At 40.4% G+C, this 25,828-nt stretch overlaps 1 protein-coding gene and 1 long non-coding RNA gene across 4 annotated transcripts in view; one reads left to right on the forward strand and one right to left on the reverse strand.

The window, feature by feature from the left end:
- Positions 1-17,966, reverse strand: part of DENND5A (DENN domain containing 5A) — a 110,573-nt gene extending 92,607 nt beyond the window's left edge. For 2 of the 3 annotated variants that reach the window (XM_082478055.1, XM_082478054.1), the window contains exon 1: positions 17,532-17,964. In XM_082478055.1, the coding sequence (XP_082334181.1) occupies positions 17,532-17,652 (121 nt within the window). In that variant the 5' untranslated portion in view covers positions 17,653-17,964. Of the gene's footprint in view, positions 1-17,531 lie in introns of all 3 variants that reach the window. The other variant, XM_082478056.1, reaches the window with a different exon arrangement.
- The window catches only part of LOC309668375, a 485,025-nt gene that overhangs the window by 457,508 nt on the left and 1,689 nt on the right, over positions 1-25,828 (forward strand). The window lies entirely within an intron of this gene.

Consider the following 25,828-nt stretch of genomic DNA (forward strand, 5'->3'; position numbering starts at 1 on the left):
CAACAAGAGAAGCCACTGCAATGAGAAGCCCGCGCACCGCAACGAAGAGTAGCCCCCGCTCGCCACAACTAGAGAAAGCCCGCGCACAGCAACAAAGACCCAATGCAGCCAAAAATAAATAAATAAAATAAATAAATTTCTAAAAAAAAGAACAATGACTAACATTTGTTTTACTAAATGTGTATTAAAAGCACTGTATTGGTCATTTCAAAGCCTTGTTGTACTTTGGGCCCAGCTGTGAGAGCAATGGAAATGTTTCTCTTTCACTCTATAGAATGCTGATAAATGGTGTGCGCCCGTGCATGCAGACACACACACACACACACACACACACACACACAGATGGGGGAGCTTCTTCAGGCAGTACAGAATTGTGTTATAGCATAGTGCTTGAAAGAGTTAGCTCTGGGATTTCAGATCTAAATGTGAAAGGTAAAACAATAAAAGCTTTAGACGGAAACACAGAACATCTTTGTGACCCTGCAATAGCAAAGATATCTTAAACAGAATACAAGATGCATGAAACATAAAGAGAGAAAACTGATAAAATGGATTATAACTAAAAATTTCTGTTCTTTAAAAGTCACCGTGAAGAGAATGAAAAGGAAATACACAAATCACAAGAAGATACTTGCAATACATATTACTGAAAAAAGAAACATATCTAGAAACATATAAAGAATTCCATTAAATCAATAAGGAAAAAAATGACTACCTAAAAGAAAAATGGCAAAAGACTTGGATACTTCTATAAAGAGGATATACAAATATCGGATAAACCTTTGAGAGGTACTCAACTTCATTAGTCATCCAGAAAATGCAAATTTAAGTAATGCAATACCACTACATAACCATCAGAATAACTAAAATGAAAAGGAAGGAAAATGCTGAGTGTTGGTAAGGATAGGGAGCAACCTACACTCTCATGCACTGCAACTGAGAATGTAAATTGATGCAACTACTGTGCAAAACAGCACGGCAGTATCTACTGAAGCTGAACATAAACCTATGACCCAGCAACTCCACTCCTAGGTATGTACTCAACAGGACAAAGTGCATGTTCACCAAAAAGGCACATACAGGAAAAGTTCATAACATATCACCATTGTAACACTCAAAATCTAGACACTATCCAAGTGTCAACAACAGTGGAATTGAAAGAGAAATTATGGAATAGTTTACACGATAGGAAACACAGCAGTGAGAATGATCAATCTGAAACTGCATATAACAGTATGAATGAACCTCTCAGACATAACGTTGTGCAAAGAAAAATCCATACACGAAAGAGCACATAGTGTATGGTTACATTTATATAAAGTACAAAGACAGGCAAAACTAATTTATGCTGTTAGAAGTCAGAACAGTGGTTACCTTTGGTGGGTGGGAGGGCAATTACGGACTGGAAGAAGCACAAGGAAGGATTCTGGGGTTCTGGCAACACGGGTGTGCTCAGTTTGTGAAAATATATCACAGCGTACACTTGACGTGTACTGTACTATATTTGTTTGTTTGTTTCCTTAGTAAAGTTTTATTTTTTTAAAGCATAAACTCCAGATTCTGACAGATCTGAGTTCGAACCCCAGCCTTTCTGAATATTAGCTGTATGACCTCAGGCAAATTAATTGTGTTGTGCCTCAGTTTCCTCATCCATAAAATGGGAAAAATAGAACTTCTCTCATATGGTTGCTAACAGGCCCAAATGAGATAATGTATGTAGTACTATTACCCCATTTCCACTTCCCAACAATGTCAAAATTATATAGAAAATTAAGTGATGCAAAGAATAAAAATGTTAGCAATAGCAAACATTTAATGGATACTCATCATGTGCCAAGCACTATTCCAAGCCATTTAATGTATTAACTTATTTAATCCTACAAGAACCCTAAGAGATAGGTTTTATTTCCATTTTAAAAACGAAGTAACTAGGGCTTCCCTGGTGGCACAGTGGTTGAGAGTCCGCCTGCCAATGCAGGGCACACAGGTTCCAGCCCTGGTCCTGGAAGATCTCACATGCTGCGGAGCAACTAAACCCGTGCACCACAACTACTGAGCCTGCAGTCTAGAGCCCACGAGCCACAACCACTGAGCCCACGTGCCACAACTACTGAAGCCCACGCACCTGGAGGCCATGCTCTGCAACAAGAGAAGCCACCACAATGAGAAGCCCGTGCAAAGCGACGAAGAGTGGCCCCCACTTGCCGCAACTAGAGAAACCCGCGTGCAGCAACGAAGACCCAACGCAGCCAAAAATAAATAAAATAAATAAATTTACAAAAAAAAAAAAGAAGTAATTAAAACACAGAGAAGTAAATCACCCAAGGTCACACAAACAATAAATGGAAGATTCTGATCCAGGTGACAGATGTAACTTTTAGGCTACACTATATCCTTTACTATCCCAGCAGAGAACCTCAGCTTTAAGGAGAGGAGATCAATATAGATACAGATATAGATTCACAAATATTTACTTCTTTAACAGTTTGCACAGTTTGTATACCATATCATGGGAAACAACACTCACCTAAGAATTAAGGGACCCCAAATTCAAGTTTCAGTGCTAAGTTAACTAACCAGCTGTGGGAACCCAGACAAATTATTCAAAACCCTCCCCCCCCCAAAAAAACCCTCCCAGCCACATGTTCTTCCTCTGTAAAATGAGAGGTTTGGAAAGTCTAAACAGCTCTTGCTTCTCTTTTATGAGCCTTTGTTGCCTATATTAAAAGAATATAGCACAAATACAAGGCCTAGATAAGACAGTGATTACTGATGACAATGACAACATATCTGACTGGTTCCAACATCACTGTGCTAAAGAAGTACTTTATTATAGATAAGAATGTTCTACCAAAACAGAAGTTTGATTTTTGTCGGAGTTACATGGCTTCTGACAAATGGACCTAAGTCATTTTTATCCTAAAATCCTATGGTATAACACTGTAAATCAACTATACTTTAATTTAAAAAAACAGTCCTAGAGAGTTCCCTGGCAGTCCAGGGGTTAGGACTCAGCGCTTTCACTGCCATGCCCCAGGTTCAATCCCTGGTCGGGGAACTAAGATCCCACAAGCCGCGCAGCACGGCCAAAAAAAGTCCAAAGGTATTTCTCAATGCCAAGTGTAGTAACGGTACAGAGCAATGGTGATACTAGTTTCTTCTTTCCTAAGTATTCTTCCTAGGCTCTCCTTTTTACTCCTCTCTGCTTCTTGCTCACACTTGGAGAAATTCAAGACCTACCCTTTAGCCCCTCTGTAGTGGGTGGAATGCTGGCCCCAAAAAAGATATGTCCACATCGTACTCCCCAGAACCCGTGAATATTATCTTATTTGAAAAGATCTTTACAGATGTTATCAAAGATCTTGAGATGAGAAGATCATCCTGAATTAGCTGAGTGGGCCCTAAATCCAAAGAGAAGTATCCTTATAAGATAGACACACAGAGAAGACACAAAGGTGATGGTGATGTGAAGATGTGAGTGATGTGGTCAGAAGCCAAGAAATGCTGGCAGCCACCAGAAGCTGGGAGAGGCAAAGAATTATTCTCCCCAGGGCCCTCTGAGGGAATGCAGCCTGCTGACACCTTGAATTTGGACTTCTGGCCTCCAGAACAGAGGGGAAAAAAAAAAAAATCACTATTGTTTTAAGCAGCCCAGTTTATGGTAATCTGTTGCAGCAGCCATAGGAAACTAATACACCCTCCAAACCGCATTTTTTTACCCCTTACTTCTGTAGCAAACTCACCAGCTTTCCTAAGCAAAAGAAATCCATAATTATCCTTCAAAAGTACCTCAACCTCAACCCTCCCCAATCCCCCACAAAAAAAGAGCAATAAGAGAAATTATAAAAAGCATACACAGACAATTCACGATACAAATACAAAGGATTAATAAATAGCTTTTTTAAAAATCTACCTTAGTAGTAGTCAAAGAAATACAGATTAAAACATAATGATAAAAAAATAATAATAATAATAATGATAGCCCAAAAAAGGAAAATAATGAGAATTAGTGAGGATGTGGAGAAAGTAGAGCCCTCGTGTGTTGACAGTGTGAATGTAAAATGGTGCAGTCACTGTGGAAAACAGTTTGGCAGTTCTTCAAAAGATTAAACACAGAGTTACCATATGACCCAACAATTCCACTCCTGGGTGTATACTCAAACGGTGTTGCTACAGAACCTTGAACACAAATGCTCACAGCAGCACTATTCATAATAGCCAAAAAGTGGAAACAACCCAAATGTCCATCAAGAGATGGATGAATAAACATTCATATATACAATAATAGCCATATAATGGAAGGAATGAGGTACTAATTTAGGCTACAACATGGATAAACCTTGGAAACATTATGCTAAGTGAAAGAAGCCAGTCACAAAAGGCCATATATTGTATGATTCCATTTATATGAAATATCCAGAATAGGCAAATTCAAAGAAACGGAAAGCAGATTAGAGGTTGTCGGGGGTTTGGGGGAGGGAGGAATAGGGAGTGACTGTTCAATGAGTACAGGTTTCCTTTTGGGGTGATGAACATGTTATATATATCATAATGGTGATGGGTGCACAATATTGTGAAATGTACTAAATGCCACTGAACTGTGTTAAATGGTTAAAATGGTAAATTTTATGTTATGTGTAATCTACCACCCCCACCAAAAAAAAAAAAAAAAAATATATATATATATATATACACACACACACATAAATGATGGCAAGCTACAAGTGAGCATAAATTGGTATAGCACTTTCAAGAAGAAATTCATCATTACACATGAAATGTGCTTAAAGGTTCATCTAATTTGACTTAATAACTGTCTTACTGTTATATATACTAAAGCAACAGACACACAGATTTGTATAAAGTATACACGTTGTAAAATTATTTATCATTAAAAAGTATAAACAAACCACCCAAGTGCCAAGTAATCATTAAAATTTTACAGTTCACTCATACTTTGGAATCAAATAACAATTAAAATCATGTTTATGAAGAATACTTAATGGCATGAGAAAACTATTCAAGACATATTTAAAAACATGGGAAAATGATCAACATATAATAGTAAATTTAAAAAGCAGGATACAACACTTTTTTTCTCTTATGATCTCAATTTTATAACTCTATATTAGTGTACATATTTTTTTTTCACTGCAAGTGTTTTTGAGGTATTTCCTGAGAATCAAAATATTCATAAGAGATAAAGTTTCTGCAAATCAATGAGAAAAAGATAAACAACACAACAGAAATACGAACAAAAGGACTGAACAGGTAATTCACTGAAGGAGTAAAACATGAAATACACAAGTGTACATGAAATATATGAAAAGATACTCAGCCTCACAAATAATTAAATTTAGATTAAATTTTCTTCCCAGCAGATTGAAAACATTTTAGAAAAGCAGTTAATATTTTGTTACAGATGTAGAGAAAAAATTGGTAGAATCTTATTGTTGGTGAGAGGCTAACCTTTTGAAGAGGGCAATTTGGCAATATCTATTAAAACGTAAAATGTACATTATTCCTTGGATTCACAGTCTAGTTTTAGCAATTAATCCCATACAATGACTCCCACAAGTGTAAAAATACTTGTACAAGGGTATTTGATGAAAGAAAAATTTGAATATATTCACCTGAAAGATCTTTGTACTGATGTGGGATACTTTTTAAGATGTTATTTATAAATATATAGAATGTTATAATTTGAAATAAATCCCCTTTTTACTTCAGCTTGTTTGAATGAGTTTTATTACTTGTAATTAATTAACTCTTAACTAGGCACAATAAAATTTCAGGAGAATACTTGCTGATATTGAGAAATACTCATGACAGGACATTAAGTGAAAAACAAAATCAAAACATAAAACGTTTACGTTTCGCCTTATCACAGTATGTAAAAGTATACACACATACACCCACATATAGTAAAAACTGGAAAGAATATCGGTGATGATTATACACATGTAAACAGATGTAAAAATAAATCAAGCTATATACTTAGGACTTGTGCTTAAGGCAGACTGCAATAAAAATTTTTAAAAATTGGAAGGAACTACAAAAAGACATCAAAATGCTACAAGCTTAATTCTGAATAGTCACTCGTGAGTGACTTATTTCTGTACCTTTCTATAATTTCTAAGATCCCTATAAGAAATATGTACTTTATAATTTAAAGTTTTATTTTTAGAGAGAGAAAATACCACTCCTTACATGGTTGACCTTCAAATATGTTTTTTCCAAACCTCAGAGTCTATAACTTATGTATAGGCCAAAGGTGTTTTTGTACATATTAAATGAGCATTGAACTAATCAATGAATACATGAGAGACCATGTTTTTGTTCAGGGTCACAGCCAGAGCTAAGCCCTCTACAGCAAATTTTGCAAGACATAAACTACAAAGCTAGAGAACAGAACTCTTTCCCTCTCCTGAACCCCAGCAACACCTCATTATCTGCTCCTCACTTAAGGAACTGATCCTTTTCCACAGCTATTGGTTTATATATGCCTGACTGGTCAGAAGACTATGAGCTCCACAAGAACAGCAACTCTATCTCACACATGTATGCAAACAAGTGTCCCATCACTGAGTTGGTCTTTCAATAACAGAAAGGTATATGGTAGAGGACTTTAGAGACAGGGAAAAGAGGTTCCCAGTTCTTGCTATGTGAACTCAAGCATGTTATTTAAATTCTCTGCACTTTAGTTTCCTAATCCGTAAAGCGAGGATAATGTCATTTGGTACCTAGAATTGAAATGTATTCACTAAACAATAAATAGCTATTAATTTAGTTATCAGGGATTGAACAGCTTACTCTAGCCTCATTCCTTGCCTGTGTTCCCCATTAACTACAGTGTACTTGTGAGTGGGATGGTCAGCTGAGGCTAGTACAAAAGTGGGTAAACAAAGCTAACTGGTCCTTACGAAGACTGACTCAATGACCCTGGCGTTATTAAATTCATCACACTCATAACCAACTGAGCTAAGCAGCCAACAGAGCTAGACCAGGAGACCAACAATCCTCCACAAAACACTAAACATTCTTCTAGAAGATAAAACTACAAATGCTTAAATACCAACTTTCCACACAATAAAAGTGCAATGGAAAGAATGTGTTTCACAGAGATGTGAGAAAATGGGGGCAAAAGAAGAATACTAGGTTAATTACTTAGCAAAGAAAGGAATTAAATACCATTTGAACATACAGAACCTCGGAGTTAAGCAAAACTGGATGGATGTCAGTTTAGCAGGTGATACTTCTAGGTATTTGTTTTATTTTTCCCAATAAGAGATTGTGATCCTAAGTCCACGGGACTGGTTAAATAAACTAAAACTAGATTCATTTAAAAAAAAAAAGGTTCATCTGAACTATTATAAAATTTAGCTTTATACATTAAAACTTACAAAATAATCACAGTGCAATACAAAATGCCTCTCCATCACCATCTTACCTCTAAATCTGACGTTGATCCTCAGCTTTTTGAGTATGGGTAAACAATCATTGCTACTCTTCTCCTCTACAGACCCCACCTTCTTTATTATTTAGCACTTAGAAAAGTTGTGGAAGTCTGGCTTCTTTAAGTTCTAAAAAGTTAAGTACTATGCCTTATATCAGAAAAAAAAATACATAGGATTACATACAATTCTTTGAAAATCTGAATAAGCAGCCTTTACCTTTTCATAATTAATACAAATCTTTATCAAATACCTACTATGTAAAGCATTTCTTCTAGCAAAGCTCAGAAATTTGTCTACCTGACTCTGGGACAAGAGAAGTTATAACATAGTTCTGTCATTTTTAAATTTGTATAATGACCTATGGTTTTTATAATCAGGAAAAAAAATTTTAATGTAATGGTCATTGTCAAAGACTCCAGGGAAGGGACTTCCCTGGTGGTCCAGTGGTTAAGAACCCGTCTTGCAATACAGGGGACGTCGGTTTGATCCCTGGTCAGGGAACTAAGATCCCACATGCCATGGGGCAACTAAGCCCATGCTCCACAACTAATGAGCCTGTGCGCCACAACTAATGAACCTGTGTGCCACAACTAGAGAGAAGCCCACACACTGCAACAAAGGGCCCACGCGCTGCAACAAAATATCCCGCGTGCCACAACTAAGACCTGATGCAGCCAAAAAATAAATAAATAAATTTTTTTTTTAATTAAAAAAAAAAAGACTATGGGGAAAACAAGAAAAGAGACATTTAACTTACTCAAAATAAAACCTCTGGTTTTCTTCAACAATATAACGATAATTAATACCTATCTTCATGACATTGTTAGAAAGCCATTATTCTAAAACTACAAAAATAAAGAAAAAAAGGACACCAGAGATGACACAACTGAGAAAGGAACCAATTCTTTTGACATTCCTGGAGAGTAATTCTAATGTATTACTGTCTTTAATGAATGTAATTTGTTGTAAATTGAGTTTATCCACTTATAAATCATGGCTTATGATTATTATTTCTAAATCATTTCCTTCTCTGTCTTCCTGACTTTAAAAATCCTGAAAGTTTCTTTACAATAGCCAGGTCATGGAAGCAACCTAAATGCCCATCGACAGACGAATGGATAAAGAAGATGTAGTACATATATACAATGGAATATTACTCAGCCATAAAAAGGAACGAAATTGGGTGATTTGTAGAGACGTGGATGGATCTAGAGACTGTCATACAAAGTGAAGTAAGTCCGAAAGAGAAAAACAAATATCGTATATTAACGCATATATGTGGAACCTAGAAAAATGGTACAGATGAACCGGTTTGCAGGGCAGAAATAGAGACACAGATGTAGAGAACAAAACGTATGGACACCAAGGGAGAAAGTGGCAGGGGAGGTGGTGGTGGTGGGATGAACTGGGATATTGGGATTGACATGTATACACTAATATGTATAAAACAGATAACTAATAAGAACCTGCTGTATAAAAAAATAAATAAAATAAAATTCAAAAATTCAAAAAAACAAAAAATCCTGAAAGTTTCTTAGTTGCTTCCCATTACCTTTCATTATAAAGAATATGGTAAATCAGAAGTCATAGCCAGCACCCAACAACAACCACAAAAAGATGCAACCTGCAGGCTACACTGAGGGATTTCTGAGGTTAGTAGGTGCAAACCTCTTTTTTTTCTTTTCAAAGAAAACAGACCTCAGACAAACAGCATAAAATATCCTGAAACAGCCACACAAAAAACAGAACTTCTTAGAAACAAAGCCCCAGTAACTATTTGGTCTAAGAAAAACATTTCCAGAACTGATAAGAATGGGGAGACAGGAAAATATATATATAAAAAATAACAACCAGCCTTAACTACAATTCAAAAAACGAGTGACCTGACTCCTCCCCTGACAGAGTTCCTCTACTGCATTGTGGGTTGGGAACTGATCAAAGAGGCCATGCCACAGCTCTGCTACTCAGTGATTAAGCCATTGCTTCAGTATTCCCAAATCTATCATTTTAAAAGAATAATCTCAGGAATTCCCTGGCGGTCCAGTGGTTAGAACTCTGGGCTTTCATTGCTGAGGGCTCAGGTTCAATCCCTGGTCGGGGAACTAAGATCCTGAAAGCCGCATGACGCAGCCAAAAAAAAAAAAAGAATAATCTCATCACTGGTGAGACAGCAGACAGAAGACCTGGATTCTAACAGTTCTTTCTAACTTTCCGGGTAACAGTGGACAAAAAATTATATTTTCAAATGGGACTGAAAATATTAAAAACTGTTTAAAAACTATTAAATCATTTACAAATATTAATCATTACCATCTGTCAAAAGTGGTGGCTGGACTATCTCAGATCTAGCTCTGACAGTTTTTGATTCTGTGACCGATATAAATGAATGCACACTTATATTATGTTTTGCCACCTAGAAGTAGTTTAGAAAACAAGAAATCCCACACTCACAGAGGGATGAAGCTTAATAAGAGGAACCTCCAGGGGCTTCCCTGGTGGCACAGTGGTTAAGAACCTGCCTGCCAATGCAGGGGACACGGGTTCAAGCCCTGGTCCGGGAAGATCCCACATGCCATGGAGCAACTAAGCCCGTGCACCACAACTACTGAGCCTGCGCTCTACAGCCTGCAAGCCACAACTACTGAGCCCACGTGCTGCAACTACTGAAGCCCGCACGGCCTAGAGCCCGTGCTCCGCAACAAGAGAAGTCACCGCAATGAGAAGCCTGCGCACCGCAACGAAGAGCAGCCCCCGCTCACCGCAACTAGAGAAAGCCCGCACGCAGCAACGAAGACCCAATGCAACCAAATATAACTAATAAATTAATTAACTAATTTAAAAAATAAATTAATTAAAAAAAAAGAGGAACCGCCACACATCTCCCTGCTCTCAGCCTCTCAGCACTCCATGAAAACATTTTAGACTAATGCAACTAGTTCAGCCCATTCAGTAGACCACAGATGGCCTAGCAAAATTTTGACCTGACTTGCCCATCGCACTAATGAACGAAACAAACAAACAGGAATTACTAACCTGGCTCTCTTTAACAAGAAACTATGATAGATCCCGTGGATGAACATCAAGCAAATATCCTAAGTATAACATTTGAGAAACTTGATGGTCTAAACCATAGCTGTTCCCATCTAACTTCCTGGAGCCATACCCGACCCCTTGGAAGCACACTTGGAAGAAAATAGCTTGAAAGCTAGCACATGCCCCCATTTTCCACCACGACAGGACTCTGACACTCACAAACCCAGTCCAGGGTTCTGTATCCTCCAAACTAAAATCAGTCATCACAAAACCTCTGGAACATAGACATTTGACCAGTAACTGCCTCACTTAATAACTTTTGAGAACTAAACCTATAAATCTGGCAACGATAGTCTCTGGGTAATCACTGAATTCCACAAGAAGTCACCAGCTTCTAAAGGGCAAGGCTTTCTCTCTTTTACTAGGTCCTATGCCATATCAGCAGTAACCTAAAACATATCAAGTATAGGTTCCCTCATGTGTACCTGGGTTCCTGAGAGACCTCTAAGACCACCTGACAGTAATTCAAATCCAGGGATGGCAACAGGAATTGAGAAGCCAAGCCAAGTACAAGTACACCTTCCACTAGAGTTAGCAAAAAAAACAAGCTTATAAAAGGATATAGGACTGGAAATGGGTATTGCCGAAGGAGGCCCTAGGCAAAGAAACCTTTATTTATAATCTAGTACAGAAGGAAGGAAGGGCGGAAGAGAGTCTAAGAGAATTTGGTTTAAGCACGAAACACAGTGACTCGGGATTTCCTCCTAAGAAGAGAGGAACAGAGCCCCATTGTTATTAAAGTAAAATCCACTTACCTTCAATGTGATCCTCCCTACCTGAGAGTGTGAAGTAGGGTGCTCTTATGTTAAAAATATAGCCTCTCCAACTAAATTTAGCATATAATTTTAAATCGCCTTGGGGATGCTCTGTAATCGTTTTCTGTGTGCTAGTAGTGTCTCCTCTTGACTTCTTATTTGCTCTACCTTATAAAAGGAAACACATGACCTAACTTAGGAAATCTCCCCCTTCTACCCTGAACTCTGGAAGTATCCACAGATGCCTGACGTAAGCTACCAGGATTTGAGTTTTGCTTCAGCTAGGAGTCTGAGCTTCGGAGCAGGGATGCCTTTATAAAATGATCATGAGAGAATCTGTGCTGAACTGACCAGATTGGTAGAGGAAAATAAAAATTAAGGTTATTTCAAATTGACTCCCTGTTTGAAACTGGCTCATCAAACTTTTTATACCCACTTCATCTCTGAGAAGAGATAACTTTTTTTTTCTTTTAAATAAGATATCCTTCTTAGTCATCAAGAATATGCAAATCAAAACCACACTGAGATACCCACTAGATACCCACTTTACACCCACTAGGATGCCCATGAGCAAAAAGATAATAAGTGTTGGTGAGGATATAGAGTGTGGAACCCTCAAACACTGCTAGTGGGAATGTAAACCGGTGCAGCTGTTTTGGAAAACAGTCTGCAATTTCTCAAAAGGTTAAACATAGAATTGCCATACGACCCAGCTATTCCACTCCTAGGTATATACCTAAGAGATATGAAAACATATGTCCACACAAATATATGTACACAAATGTTTACAGTAGCATTATTTATAATAACCAAAAAGTATATAAATCACCCAAATGTCCATCAACTTATGATAAGTAAAATGTGGTATATTTATACAATATCATTCAGCCATAAAAAGAAATGATATACTGATACATGCTACAACATAGATGAACCTTGAAAACATGCTAGGTGAAAGAAGCCAATCACAAAAGACCATACATTGTATGATTCCATTTATATGAAATATCCAGAATAGACAAATCCATAAAGATCAAAGGTAGATTAGTGGTTCCCAATCAACCTACTGCCCTCAAACTCTCTTCTTTCTCCAACTCATCAGCACCTGTTTTTACAAAATTATAAGTGCAATAACAAAAATAACTTTCATTTTAATAAAAGGTCTAGAAGGATCTATATTAAAATGTTAACTACTATGAAGAGATTAAGTTGTTCTTATTATCATGGATGTGAAGAATAATGATGTGAACTAGTACTGATTTGGTGATAAGAAAATAAAAGTTTTTTCACCCGAGGAGGAAAAAAAAAAGTAGATTAGTGGTTGCTTAGAGCTGGGGTGTTAGGGAGTTGGAAGGATATGGGAAGTAACTGCTAAAGGATATAGGTTTTGGGGGGAGGGTGATGAAAATATTCTAAAATTGATTTTAGTCATGCTTTCACAACTCTGAATATACTAAAAAACACTGAATTGTGTACTTTAAATAAAATTAAATCTCAATAAAGATTTTTTATATATTAGAAAGATAAGACACATATATAAGTGATAAAGCAACTGGAGCAAAATGTTAACAGTGACTCTGGAAAAAGGATGTACTGAAGTTCTTTGTACCATTCATGTCAATGCTTGGTGTGAAATTACATTAAAAGAAAAAGCTAGGCTTCCCTGGTGGCGCAGTGGTTGGGAATCCGCCTGCCAACACAGGGGACACGGGTTCGAACCCTGGTCTAATCAGATCCCACATGCCACGGAGCAAATAGGTCCGCGAGCCACAACTACTGAGCCAGTGTGCCACAACTACTGAAGCCCGCACGCCTAGAGCCCGTGCTCCACAACAAGAGAAGCCACTGCAATGAGAAGCCCGTGCACCACAACGAAGAGTAGCCCCCACTCGCCTCAACTACAGAAAGCCCGCGCGCAGCAACGAAGACCCAACGCAGTCAAAAATAAATAAAATAAGCAAATTTTTAAAACTATATTAAAAAAGAAAAAGCCAAAAAAAATTAAGATCTCTCTCTTGATAATCATGCACAGTATTCTTGCTTAACATGAAACGGAAACCTGCACTAGACAAGACTGCCATGTCTGCTACTGCCCCTGCCAGACAAGTATTTTACTTGTCTCCCCCACACTCATCAAACTACTGCAAAGCATGCAAAGCATCACTCAAGTAAGAGAAAAGAAGGATAAAACGTGGCAAGGGAGACAAATATTCTCCAACTTTCTCAGAGCCTCAGTTTCCTCATCTGTAAAATCAGAAGGTTATATAGTCTCTAAGAGAGCTTCCATGTTTGACATTCCGTGATTCTGTTGTTCTAATTTCATTGCCCAATATAGTTAAGGAGAAGTAGGATCTGACCAGTCCTCTGGCTTTCCTGGACAGGGAGCATTTTTTCTCTCTTCTAATGATGACATTAAGAGATGATTTCAGGGTATGTCAGTGTTCTAAGCAGGTTCATACAGGACACTGGCCAGTTTCCCAACTATCTATGTTCCTAAGCCCTCTCTTCAATTCTTGGCAAGACCCACCACTCAGAGCCTGGGAAACTGCAGCAGTGGATGCATAAACCTAGGATACTTATATCTCAATGCTGGGTGCAGGTCAGTGCAGAGGAACGTAAAGATTCCATAGTAAGAAATAGGTTATTAGCATTCTGGAAACTTAACTCTCAGGCAGAGATAGGGAAAGCAAACTCAGGACTTCCATGTCATGGTAAACCTTCTCCTGCAGTTACCTGGTGGTGACCATAAGAAGAAAAAGGGAAAATGAAGATGCCCAGAACACCCATCCATCAAAGAGGCAGAAAGAGGGACTGGACTCTACTACCATCTGCCTCCCCACTTAGAATGGACCAACAATAATGAAAAATGAAAATCAAAAACGTTTTTTCCAGATTTGCTTATCTCCTTGACAAACTCAAAAAGCTAACAAGCAGATACCATTTCCTAAAGTTGGCTAGACTTCTGCTTCACCAATAGATTACCTTTCTCTCCTTCAACCCAAAGTACTCCCTCAACTAACCAGAAGAGAAAACAAAATTAATTTTCATATCTTCCTCTGTTCCTTGCACAACAAATAACTACATGACTTGCCTAAATGCTTAAGTCTAGAGGAAAGCGGAGAGGTGACACGGAGAGACTCCTATAAATTCAATGATCAGAGTCTATATTCAACACAGCAAGCTCTATGCTTATTGCTGCAAACAGAAAAAAATGAATCTTAACCTTTCTCCGTAAAGCCAGAAGGAACACTGAGCATCTTTGATCTGCTTGTTCTGGATTCACTCCTAGAGTATAGAAGCTATCTGATGTATATAACTTAATTTGCTTGTAGAGAACATAGACTCCTTGGTACCTCCCTAGAGAACCTGGGTGCAATTCACAATTTCCTGTAGTTTCACTTACCGTGACATCATCAGTTTAGGAGCTATAAGGCAGAGAGAAAATGCACCCTGGAGAGTCTCAAGACTGACCCGCAAAGAGTTATTTGTATTCTGTTTTGTTTTCCTCAAAGATTCCCTCTGGGTAGTCCAGATTCCCCTATCAACCCACCAGAAATGAAATAAAGGAAAAGAAGAAATCCTTCAATCAGTGCTTATTCTAACAAAGGCCACCTATTGAATAAATAGTCTTGGCATTCCACTACTGCAACCACACTTAAAAAGACAGAAAAATACCTTTCCTTACACATTTTATACAGCTCATCCCCCCCCCTTCTTTATTCTCTCAATAAGCTTTCACAGGTATATAATTTGAGCTTGCTGAAAAGCCACATAATTAACAGATATTCACTAAAAGAGAATTAACCTTTTGAGAGTCTACTTGATGAGACACTTTTTATTTACATTCTCTTTTTCATAATGAGGACCCCAGCAGAGTTATCTAACTTGGCCCCCAGTCACAGAGTTAGTCAACAGCAGAGCAAGAATGTTTAACCCCAAAACCCATGCTCTCACTGACAAATCACTTCCCGGCTCCACTCCTAAGCTTTACCATTTGCAAAACATTCTCTTTATTTTTGAAAATCGAATGTCTATATAATTTAATAGACACTTAAAGGCACAACATAAAAATAACACTGGTTTATTCCACCAATTTAAAGTTTCTTTTACTGGGGAGAACTGTGCCATTTTTAGTCTTTCTCAACATGTTAGTGTTTTCTAAAGACCCAGCCAAGCAATGAGATGCAGTTTAGTGTCACGAGAGGAGCACTGGATCAAAGTCAAGCAATTAACTAACAGGACATAGGCCCTACTGTCCTTCCTGGGCCTCATTTTCCTCTCTGAGGTCCCTTCCAGCTCCAGTACCATGAACTGAATTCCAACAACTATTGATACATCGCAAAGTCACAGATTTAACAAATAGGAAACACACATGAAAAATTAACATCAGTATTATAAAAATTTGAAGACCTAAAAAAGTGAACTTAAAACTACCCCCAACAAGAGGCCTAGTATTAACTGTATTACTGCTTCATGATTTTTTCTCCACCTGCTATTGATTTGAGGAAATAGTGTATTTGCTCTGACCTTGTTAAAGGTCATTAATTTACCACTTTTTTAAAAGTCCATTTTGACAAATTGGACAATCTAAAAGAAATGGATAAATTTCTAGAAACGTACAACCTACCAAGACTGAACCATGAGAAAACAGAAAATCTGAGCAAACCAATAATGAGTAAGGAAATTGAATCAGTAATCAAAAACCTCCCAACAAGAAAAACCAAGGACCAGATGGTATCCCTAGTGAATTCTACCAAACATTTAAAGAAGAATTAACATCAATCTTTGTCAAACTCTTCCAAAAAACTGAAGAGGTCAGAACACTTCCAAACTCATTTTACGAGGCCACTCTGATACCAAAGCCAGGTAAGGACACTACAAGGAAAAAAAACTATAGGCCAGTATCCCTGATGAATATAGGTGTAAAAATTCTCAATAAAATATTAACAAACCAAATTCGATAACACATTAAAAGGATCATACACCACGACCAAGGGGGATTTATCCCTGGGATTTAAGAATGGTTCAACATATGCAAATCAATAAATGTGATACAACACACTTAAAAAAAAAAAAGAAGTCCATTTCGAAGTATGCACCTTTTTTTTTTTTTCATAAGAAACACTGAAATTTTTCTGATGGGGGAAAAAAAAAACCACACAAAACCTCTCCTGTCATCTCTGAAGCAAAGTAAAATTAGTCAACAGGATAATCACCCTCAGGAGAGAAACTTTACAGTAAACACATCATGACAGAACAGTAGAAAGGAGTATCTCTCATCAAATCAGGATGACACAACAAACCTCCACCCACATGAAACCTGCAAACTGGACACTCCAGACAAAAACTTTTCCAAACCTTGAGATTCAAAGGCTCCAATGACGGTGCAGTGGAGTTCGCGGGGATTTTACAACTCTGACACCGGTGCAGTGGAATTCATAGGATTTTACAATTCTGACACTCTTGGGCAATTAGTGCCAAATCTGATCTGGGCCCTATCTTCACTTCCCCACCACTTCCCTTCGAAAGATGACTTGAGAAGCATCACTACGCAACCCAGGCTCTCCAACTAGGCTGCTGCCCTTTTATTCACAGATGACGCTGGCCTCATAAAGGACATAAATTATTTTCAATAAAAAGGCACGGCCCCGGGGTACAAGCCCTTTCTAGATGTAAGGGAGTTCTCATCCTTCTTGGTGTGGCCCAAGTTCACTTTATTACTTCACGTCCCATCAACCCAGGGGGCCCAGCCCAGCGCTCGGTTAGAACGGTTTTGAGGAACTGCAATCACAGGCTTCTTGGGAAGAGGCCAGATAAACTCACCAAGTTTTTGGTTTGTTTGTTTTTTAAGTCTGGGTGGAACTTACTTTCACCAGGACGTGGGATATCTTCTTCCCTCCCTAATGGGTGTTCGAGGACAAGCTTCCCTTTATTTTATACTAAGTCACTCAACCTTCACCAGACTGTGAAGACAACCCTTCTCTCCTCCTCGTCCGGGAGGACCTGGCCACAGCTCAGCGGGGAGCAGGGGTCGTTCGGAACCCTCAAGGCTCAGAGGCCCTCGCCCGTTTCCCCTCCTCCAGAGTGACACCCCCTACCCCGCGCCCGCCCTGGGTCCTTCCGACCGACCCTCGCCCTGCTCCCGGGACAAAGCGGAGGTGGGGTGGTTTCCTCAGGGGCCCCCGGCGGCCGCGGGGAAGCAGCCCCGGGCTCAGCGCGCACTCACCCGACAGCTCGTCCGGCTCCAGCCCGGTCTCAGTGTCCAGCCCGCAGATGACAAAGTAGTCGGCGAAGCGACTGGGCGCCGAGCCCCCTCCGCCGCCGCCGCCGCCGCCGCCGCCGCTCATGGCGCCGGGGCCGAGCCGGGCCGGGCCGTGCGGAGCGCGGAGCCCCCGCACCAGGCGCCCGCCCGCCCTCAGGCCGCCCCTCCCGCCGCCGCCGACGCTACCGCGGCTCCGGCCGCCGCCCCCGGCCTTGGCCCGGTCCCCGCGGCCGCCGCGGCTGCCGTGACGGGGCAGGGGGGCACCGGGCCGCCCCGCGCCGCATCCTGGACGCCTTCCCCTCCGCGCCGCCGCCGCCGCCAGCCGAGAGCGCCGCGGCCGGAGCGAGCCTGGAAAAGGGCGTAAAGCGCTGAGGAGAACCCCCACCGCGGCCCCCTCCCGCCGCGCCTGCGCAGGCGCCTTCGGGGAGGGGGCGGGCGCCTCGCGGAAAGGATGACGTGATGCTCTTCGGGCAGGCTGGCCGCAGCTTCCCAGGCGGTCTCCGCAGCGCGGCGGGCAACTACTGGGTCGCCCGCAACCTCCACCCCCTCGGGGCTGCGACTCCTTTAGGGAAGGCAGAGGAGGTGCGGGATGGATGGACGCATCCCGCAGAGCCGGGACCCTGGCCCACGCTCCGCCTCCCACTAGAGGTCCGGCGGTCTCCTGTTTAGAGCGGCCCTGTCACAGCAATAGGGTCGCAGGATTGAGCTCGGAAGCCCACCTCATCCTAACTCCAGGAAGCCCACCGGCCTAGACCCCAGATAGCGCCTTCTCCCTGACCCCGCTCCCTAACGTCCACGCCCGGCCCTTTCCCGAGTAGAGCTGAGGATTCCCCCTCTTTTGGCCGAGGTGGATCTGCCCGCCCTATATTTACCCTTGGCTTACAAATGGGGAAACTAAGGCTCAGAAAGAAGCAAGGTCTTTCCCCAGGGTTACATAGAGTCTAAGAGACAAAGCCTGGTCCAGAATCCTGGGCTCGTGGTTAGTCCCCGCTCCCTCCCCCCGAGTCCAGCCAGGCCTTTTCCCATGCACCAGGCTGTCCCTTTTTCTCTCCTAGAGCCTCCAGAGACCCATGCCACTTGGGAGCTCCCCTTCTGCTTCTGAGAATTCTCAGTTCCATCCCTGAGTCCGTCCTCCTGAGAGAAGTGGGTGATGAGGAGGAGAGAAACTTGCCTCCTGGTACTTGTGTTGGGACCCTGCGATTTGGTTTCCCACAGAAGCTAAGCAGGAAACTGGAGATCAGAAACCAAGAAGGCAATATGTAGAGTGGTTACTAAAATGGGCTCTAGAAACGGAATGCTTAGTTTGAATCTGGACTTTATCATTTACTGTGTGACCTTGGGCAATCTCCAGGTGCCAGCAGTCATGTTTTCTGTGAAGATTACATGAGATAAATACGCATACAAGTTATGTAGTCAGAATAGTGCCTGGAAGTAGAAGGCACTCAATAAATATTAGAGATTATATTATTATTCCAGCAAGAGGTGTGCCTAGGGTTTGCTCTGGCAGGCTGCTGCTAAAGGCCCTAGAAAGCAGCTGGCTTCCCCAAGGGCTGACCCTGGGCTATCTCCTGGGTTCTCTCCTGGGTACCTCTCTTAAGTATTGGTTTGGGGGGGGTGGGTGTGGCTTGGAGGTCACAGCCAATGTCACTTGGAACCATAGTACCTGCTCCTCTTTGTATGTAACCTGCCTGAACTAGTAAGAGAAAAGTGTAGAAAAGGTAGCTTCACAAAGTGCATTTAGGGTGATGCCTCACCCTATCTTGCATGCTGGGGATGCAGAGACAGTAGAGGAGGCTTAGAGAGCTAAATGGTTACAAAGCACAGAAGGGGGGCATCTTTCCAGGTTGGGGGATGGTCAGGGAAGGCTTCCAGAAGGAGATATAATCCGACCTGAGTTCCAAAGGATCAAAAAGAATTTCTCAAGTAAAAGGGGGAGGAAAGGATGTTTCAGGCAGCGTGTGCAACAACAGGGAGTGACAGATTAAAATGGTTACATACAGGCAACAACAAGTAATTCATTTCTCTGGGAGATAGAGAATTAAAAGGAGATAAAACCAGGGAGAGAGGAGGACAGAGCAGGAAAGGCTTCCAATGCCAAGCTAAGGAATTTACCCTGTAAATTTACCCTGTGTTAGAGGAATGGTAAACTGCAGGAATTAAAGCTGAGGAGGGACTTCCCTGGTGACACAGTGGTTAAGAATCCGCCTGCCAATGCAGGGTACACGGGTTCAAGCCCTGGTCCAGGAAGATCCCACATGCTGCGGAGCAACTAAGCCTGCGTGCCACAACTACTGAAGCCTGTGCAAGGCACTGCAATGAGAAGCCCACACACCGCAAAGAGTAGCCCCTGCACTCTGCAACTAGGGAAAGCCCGCGCACAGCAATGAAGACCCAACGCAGCCAAGAATTTAAAAATAAATAAATTTTAAAAATAATAATAAAGAGTCTTAATTTTTAAAAAAATAAAGCTGAGGAGTGACAAGAGCTGGCTCACATCTTAGAATGATCACTCTGGGAGTCACGTGGAAGAAGAGACTTCAAAAAGTCTTAATTATCCTCAGTTGGAAGCCCAGAAACTTTTTATCCAATGTGTCCAGGGTGATCAGGTGCTAGGAGACCTCTCACACTAACTCAACTCATAAAACAAGTTAGAAACGAAAGACTGTATTAATTTGCCCTGGGAAATGTAACTGCTCAGAGGCCCAGAATACGCAACTGTAAAGTGATCTCCCTCCCAGTAGGAAATATGTTTGGCAGAGTGATTGCTTCTGCCAGAGTCAGAGAAAAAAAACAGAGCTGAATGCTTTTAAGTTTTAGTTTAAATCCTCACCCCCACTCCTACTAGCTATATGAGCTGAGGCACATCAGTTAACTTCTCTGGAATGAGAATAATCAACGTTACCCCCACAAGACTGCTTTTAAGTTTCATAAATTAATTTTTTTAATGAATGAAGAAAGGAATTTTAAATATCTGGAACATAATATACTCTTAATAAGCGGCAACCTGGGGCACCCACTTCAGCATGAAGGATCTGAGAGAGAGCAAGTCGACATCTGAGGGAAGATAAATCCAGGAAAGGGCATGAGGCAAAAGTGTGCCTGGAGTGGTCAAGGAGCAATAAGAAGGTTAGGGTGGCTGGGAAGTGTTGGGGGTGGGAGGAGTGGGAGAAGATGGTAGGTGTGGTCATGTTGGCTTGCAGTTCACCAAATAATCATGTTTCCCTTTCCACAGTGTGTGGAGCTGTTCCTAGGAAGCAGCTGCCTGGTCAGGGACAACGTTTCCCACCCCACTTGCAGTCACATGTTGGTCATGTGACTGGTTCTCACCAGTAGAATATGTGAAGGACTTTATGTGTGTCACTGCTAGATTAGTGTATTTAAGAAGCAAATGAGGGGGGACTTCCCAGTGGCGCAGTGGTTAAGACTCCGTGCTTCCAATGCAGGGGGCCGGGTTTGATCCCTGGTCAGGGAAATAGATCCCATGTGCATGCTGCAACTAAAAGTTCACATGCCACAACTAAGGAGCCTGCGAGCTGCAACTAAGGAGTCTGCCGGCTGCAACTAAGACCCAGCACAACCAAATAAATGATTAAAAAAAAAGAAGAAGAAGAAGCAAATGAGGGGACTTCCCTGGTGGTCCAGTGGTTAAGAATCCACCTTTCAATGCAGGGGACTTGGGTTCGATCCCTGGTCGGGGAACTAAGATCCCACATGCCACAGGGCAACTAAGCCCACACGCTGCAACTACTGAGCCCGCGCTCTGGAGCCCATGAGCTCTGCAGCCAGCACGCCACAACTAGAGAGAAGCCCACACACTGCAACGAAGACCAAGTGCAGCCAAAATTTTTAAAAATAAATAAAAAAAGAAGCAAATGAGAGAAAAGGGAACCCTTCCTACACTGTTGGTGGGAATGTAAGTTGGTGTAGCCACTATGAAAAACAGTATGGAGCTTCCTCAGAAAACTAAAAATAGAATTACCATGTGATCCAGCAATCCGACTCCTGGGCATATACCCAGACAAAACTATAATTCAAAAAGATACATGCACCCCTATGTTCATAGTAGCACTATTCACAATAGCCAAGACATGGAAACAACCTAAATGTCCATCAAGAGATGCATGGATAAAGAACATGTGGTATATATATGCAGTGGAATACTACACAGCCATAAAAAAGAAAGAACTATTGCCATTTGCAGCAACATGGATGCAACTAGAGATTATCACACTAAGTGAAGTAAGTCATAAAGAGAAAGACAAATACCACATGATATTACTTATATGTGGAATCTAAAATATGGCACAAATGAACCTATCTATAAAACAGAAACAGACTCACAGACATAAAGAACAAACTTGTGGCTGCCAAGGGGGAGGGGAGTGGGGGAGAGAAGGACTGGGAGTTGGGGATTAGCAAATGTAAACTGTTATATATAGGATGGATAAACAACAAGATCCTACTGTATAGCACAAGGAACTGTATTCAGTATCCTGTGATAAACCATAATGTAAAAGAATATTAAAAAAAGAATGTCCATATGTGTATAACTGAGTCACTTTGCCGTACAGCAGAGATTGGCACAGCGTTGTAAATCAACTATATTTCAATTTAAAAAAAAAATTTTTTTTAAATAAGCAAATGAGATTAATTAATTAATTAACATTTAAAGAAACAAATGAGGCTTCTTCCCTCTCTCTTTCTGCCTTCCACCAGCTAAAAGTAGAGAATTGTGAGGTTCTAAGGAATGGCAAAACAGAAGACAGAGGAGCCTGGATCTCTGAATCAACTACATGGAGGAAAGTCTCCAGCTGACCAAGAATACCCCCACTGGACTCTTTGGTGAACAAGAAACAGACTTCAATTGTGTGAAGCCACTGGTACTGTGGGGTTTATTTGTTATAGCAGCTAGCATTACCATCACCCAAGTAGAATATGTTGGGGTAGGGGAAGCAGATCACGGAGAGCCTTGTAGGTGCACTGTAAAGACTTTGTCTTTGTCTCTGAATAAAATGAAAAGTCACTGTAGAATTTTGAACAAAGGAGTGTCATGATCCGCCTTGTTTAAAAGGATATGTAAGGTACCATTTTAAGCGCTTCATATGTATTAACTCTGCCTAGAATTTGTCTTGAACTCAGATTTGTATATCCAACTGACTTCTTATCATCTCAATCTGGAGGTCTAAGAGGCATCTCAAAGTTAACATATTCAAATCAAATTTCTAATTTACACCCGTAATGTGCTGCCCCTTCCACATGCTTTCCCCAGCTCAGTAACTGAAAGCACTTCATGCTTTCAGTTCATGCCAAAAACCTTACACTCATTCTTCTCTCTCTCTCTCTCTCTCTCCCTCCCTCCCCACACCTACACACCACACACACACACACACACACACACACACACACACACACAGAGTCCACGTCATATCCATTAGAAAATTCTATTGGTTCTGAAAATTTTAACAATGAGTAAAGCATAACACAGTTCTGTCTACTTTTAACCCTTGTTTGGTTCAGAAAGTTATAAAAGGAAGCTGGAAAAAGAACAGGTTGCTGAAAATGTGAAACATCCTGGTTACATGAAATCCAGAAAATCACTAAGCATGTTTTGAAAAATACTTTGTAACTATATCTTATAAGTTACCCCTACCTTTAGTGAGTGTTGCTGGATAATGATATCAATAATGGAAAAACTGGGAAAAAAGACAAATTCAGGGCTTCCCTGGTGGCGCAGTGGTTGAGAATCTGCCTGCTAATGCAGGGGACACAGGTTCAAGCCCTGGTCTGGGAAGATCCCACATGCCGCAGAGCAGCTAGGCCCGTGAGCCACAATTACTGAGCCTGCGCGTCTGGAGTCTGTGCTCCGCAACAAGAGAGGCCACGATAGTGAGAGGCCTGCGCACCGCGATGAAGAGTGGCCCCCGCTTGCCACAACTAGAGAAAGCCCTCGCACAGAAATGAAGACCCAACACAGACATAAATAAATAAATAAATAAAATTTAAAAAAAAAAAGACAAATTCATATTGTATAAAATACGATATATACAGTGCATGTAATAAATCCCTTATTTTTAATATAAAAGAAAAAGTATATAATTTTAATTAATAAATCAGTTTCTTTCCCTTTGCTTAATATATATTCAACAAATATTTTTAAAATATCATTTTGAAAGACACCGGATTACCTGCCTTATTACTCCCTTGGGTGTTAGTTCTTCCCTGGAGAAATGCAGGAACAGCAGGGCTAACCTTGCAAGTCTGTACCTTACAAAAGCAACACCAAAGTAAAGGGAGGGAGGATATGATCACAATAGATCAGCCCAAGAGCAGAGCAAATGAGCCCCTAGGAAAGGTCCACACAGATCTGCTCACAGAGCCAAACCTTGCTTTGAAAGCTGGAATGAGGTCATTGGCGTATCTTCAATCAACACTAACTGCAAAATTGTATATATTTGTATTGCAGTGTTGTTTGTAAGAGAAACCCCCTTCCCCCCCCCAAAAAAAACTGGAAACAATCTAAATATCCAGCTTTAGGGAACGGGTTAAAGAAACTACAGCTTGTAAATATTGAAATATTATGCATCTGTAAAACAAAACAGGAAGAAAAGGAAAGAAGAAAAGACAAGGAAAAAAATAAAAGAGACTCATTAGGTACCGATACAGAAAAAAATCCAAGATGTATCGCTAATGTAAAAAGCAAGTGCAAAACTGTGTGTGTAACAGTTCAAACATGGAAGTAACCTAAGTGTCCATCGATAGGTGAATGAATAAGTAAAACGTAGTATATAGATACAATGGGATATTGTTCAGCCTGAAAAAGGAAGGAAATTTTGACATATGCTACAACATGGATGAGGCTTGAGGACATCATGCGACGTCGTTTTGTGACATAAGCCAGTCACAAAAAGACTAATACTGTGTGATTCTATTTATATAAGGTACCTAGAATAGTCAAAGTCATAGAGACAGAAAGAGAAAAGCGGTTGCCAGGAGCTGGGGATGGGAGGAGAGGAATGAGGAGTTACTGTTTAATTGGCATAGAGTGTCTACTTTGCAAAATAAAAAGAGTTCTGGAGATGGATGGTGGTGGTGGCTGCAGAACATTATGAATGTACTTAACGCCTCTGAATGTACACTTAAATGTGATGAAAATGGTAACTTTTATGTTATGTGTATTTTACCACAATTTTTCAAATTGAGAAAAAAATCCACAGTAAAAAGAAAATAAAATTTCAAGGTAACTCATCATTCTTTGTTTGTTCTGAATTTACTTCTTGGACACTGGCTTTTAAAAATGAAAAAGTAGATCTGAGCTGAAGATACAAGTAAAATGTAGGAGAAAGCAATATAGGGGTAGGGGATTAAGAGATAGATACAAAATATTAGGTAGAAAATAAGCTACAAGGATATAGTGTACAACACAAGGAGAAAGCAATATAGGGGTAGGGGATTAAGAGATACAAAATGTTAGGTAGAAAATAAGCTACAAGGATATAGTGTACAACACGAGGAATATAGCCAATATTTTATACTAAGTATAAATGAACCATAACCTTTAAAAACTGTGAATCACTACATCGTACACCTGTAATTTATATAATGTTGTACATCAATTATACTTCAAAAAAATAAAATTAAAAATAAATAAATAAAATGTAGAAGAAACAAAGTCACTTATTAAAGAACAGCTCTGAGTGGAACTCTGAATGGATCTCTGAAGTCAGACACCCAAGGTTCAAATCTCAACTTTACCATTTACAAAATCTGTAATTTTAGGTAAATTTCTTAACCTCTCTGTGCCTTAATTTTTTCATCTGTAAAATGGAGATAATGATATTACTTGCCTCATATGTTTGTTGTGTGAATTAAAGTGATACATGTAAAAAAAAAAGGTGTGTGTAATATGCTATCATCTGTGTAAAAAAGATAAAATAAAAGAAATATGTACTTTATTCTTTCTTGTATATGCTTATACTATTTTTGGAAGAATAAATTATTCTGTTAAACTTTATTGCTTCTAGGGACAGAAACTGAATGACAGGGATCGGGAACAGAAGGGAAATGTTTCATTATACATTGTTTTGTAGTTTTTGAGTTTTGAACCATAAGAATGTGTTATATACTCAAAAAATAAGTATTATTAAAACTTTTTGAAATGCCATCCCCTTCCTCTAGTCTCCCCTACTCACACAGCAAGATTAATCTGCCAGACACACAGCTCTGGTCATGCTACACCCTGCCAGTCAGAATCCTCAGTAGGG

The sequence above is a fragment of the Balaenoptera physalus genome (assembly GCF_965194825.1).
Source record: "Balaenoptera physalus genome assembly, chromosome: 10".
Taxonomy (NCBI): domain Eukaryota; kingdom Metazoa; phylum Chordata; class Mammalia; order Artiodactyla; family Balaenopteridae; genus Balaenoptera; species Balaenoptera physalus.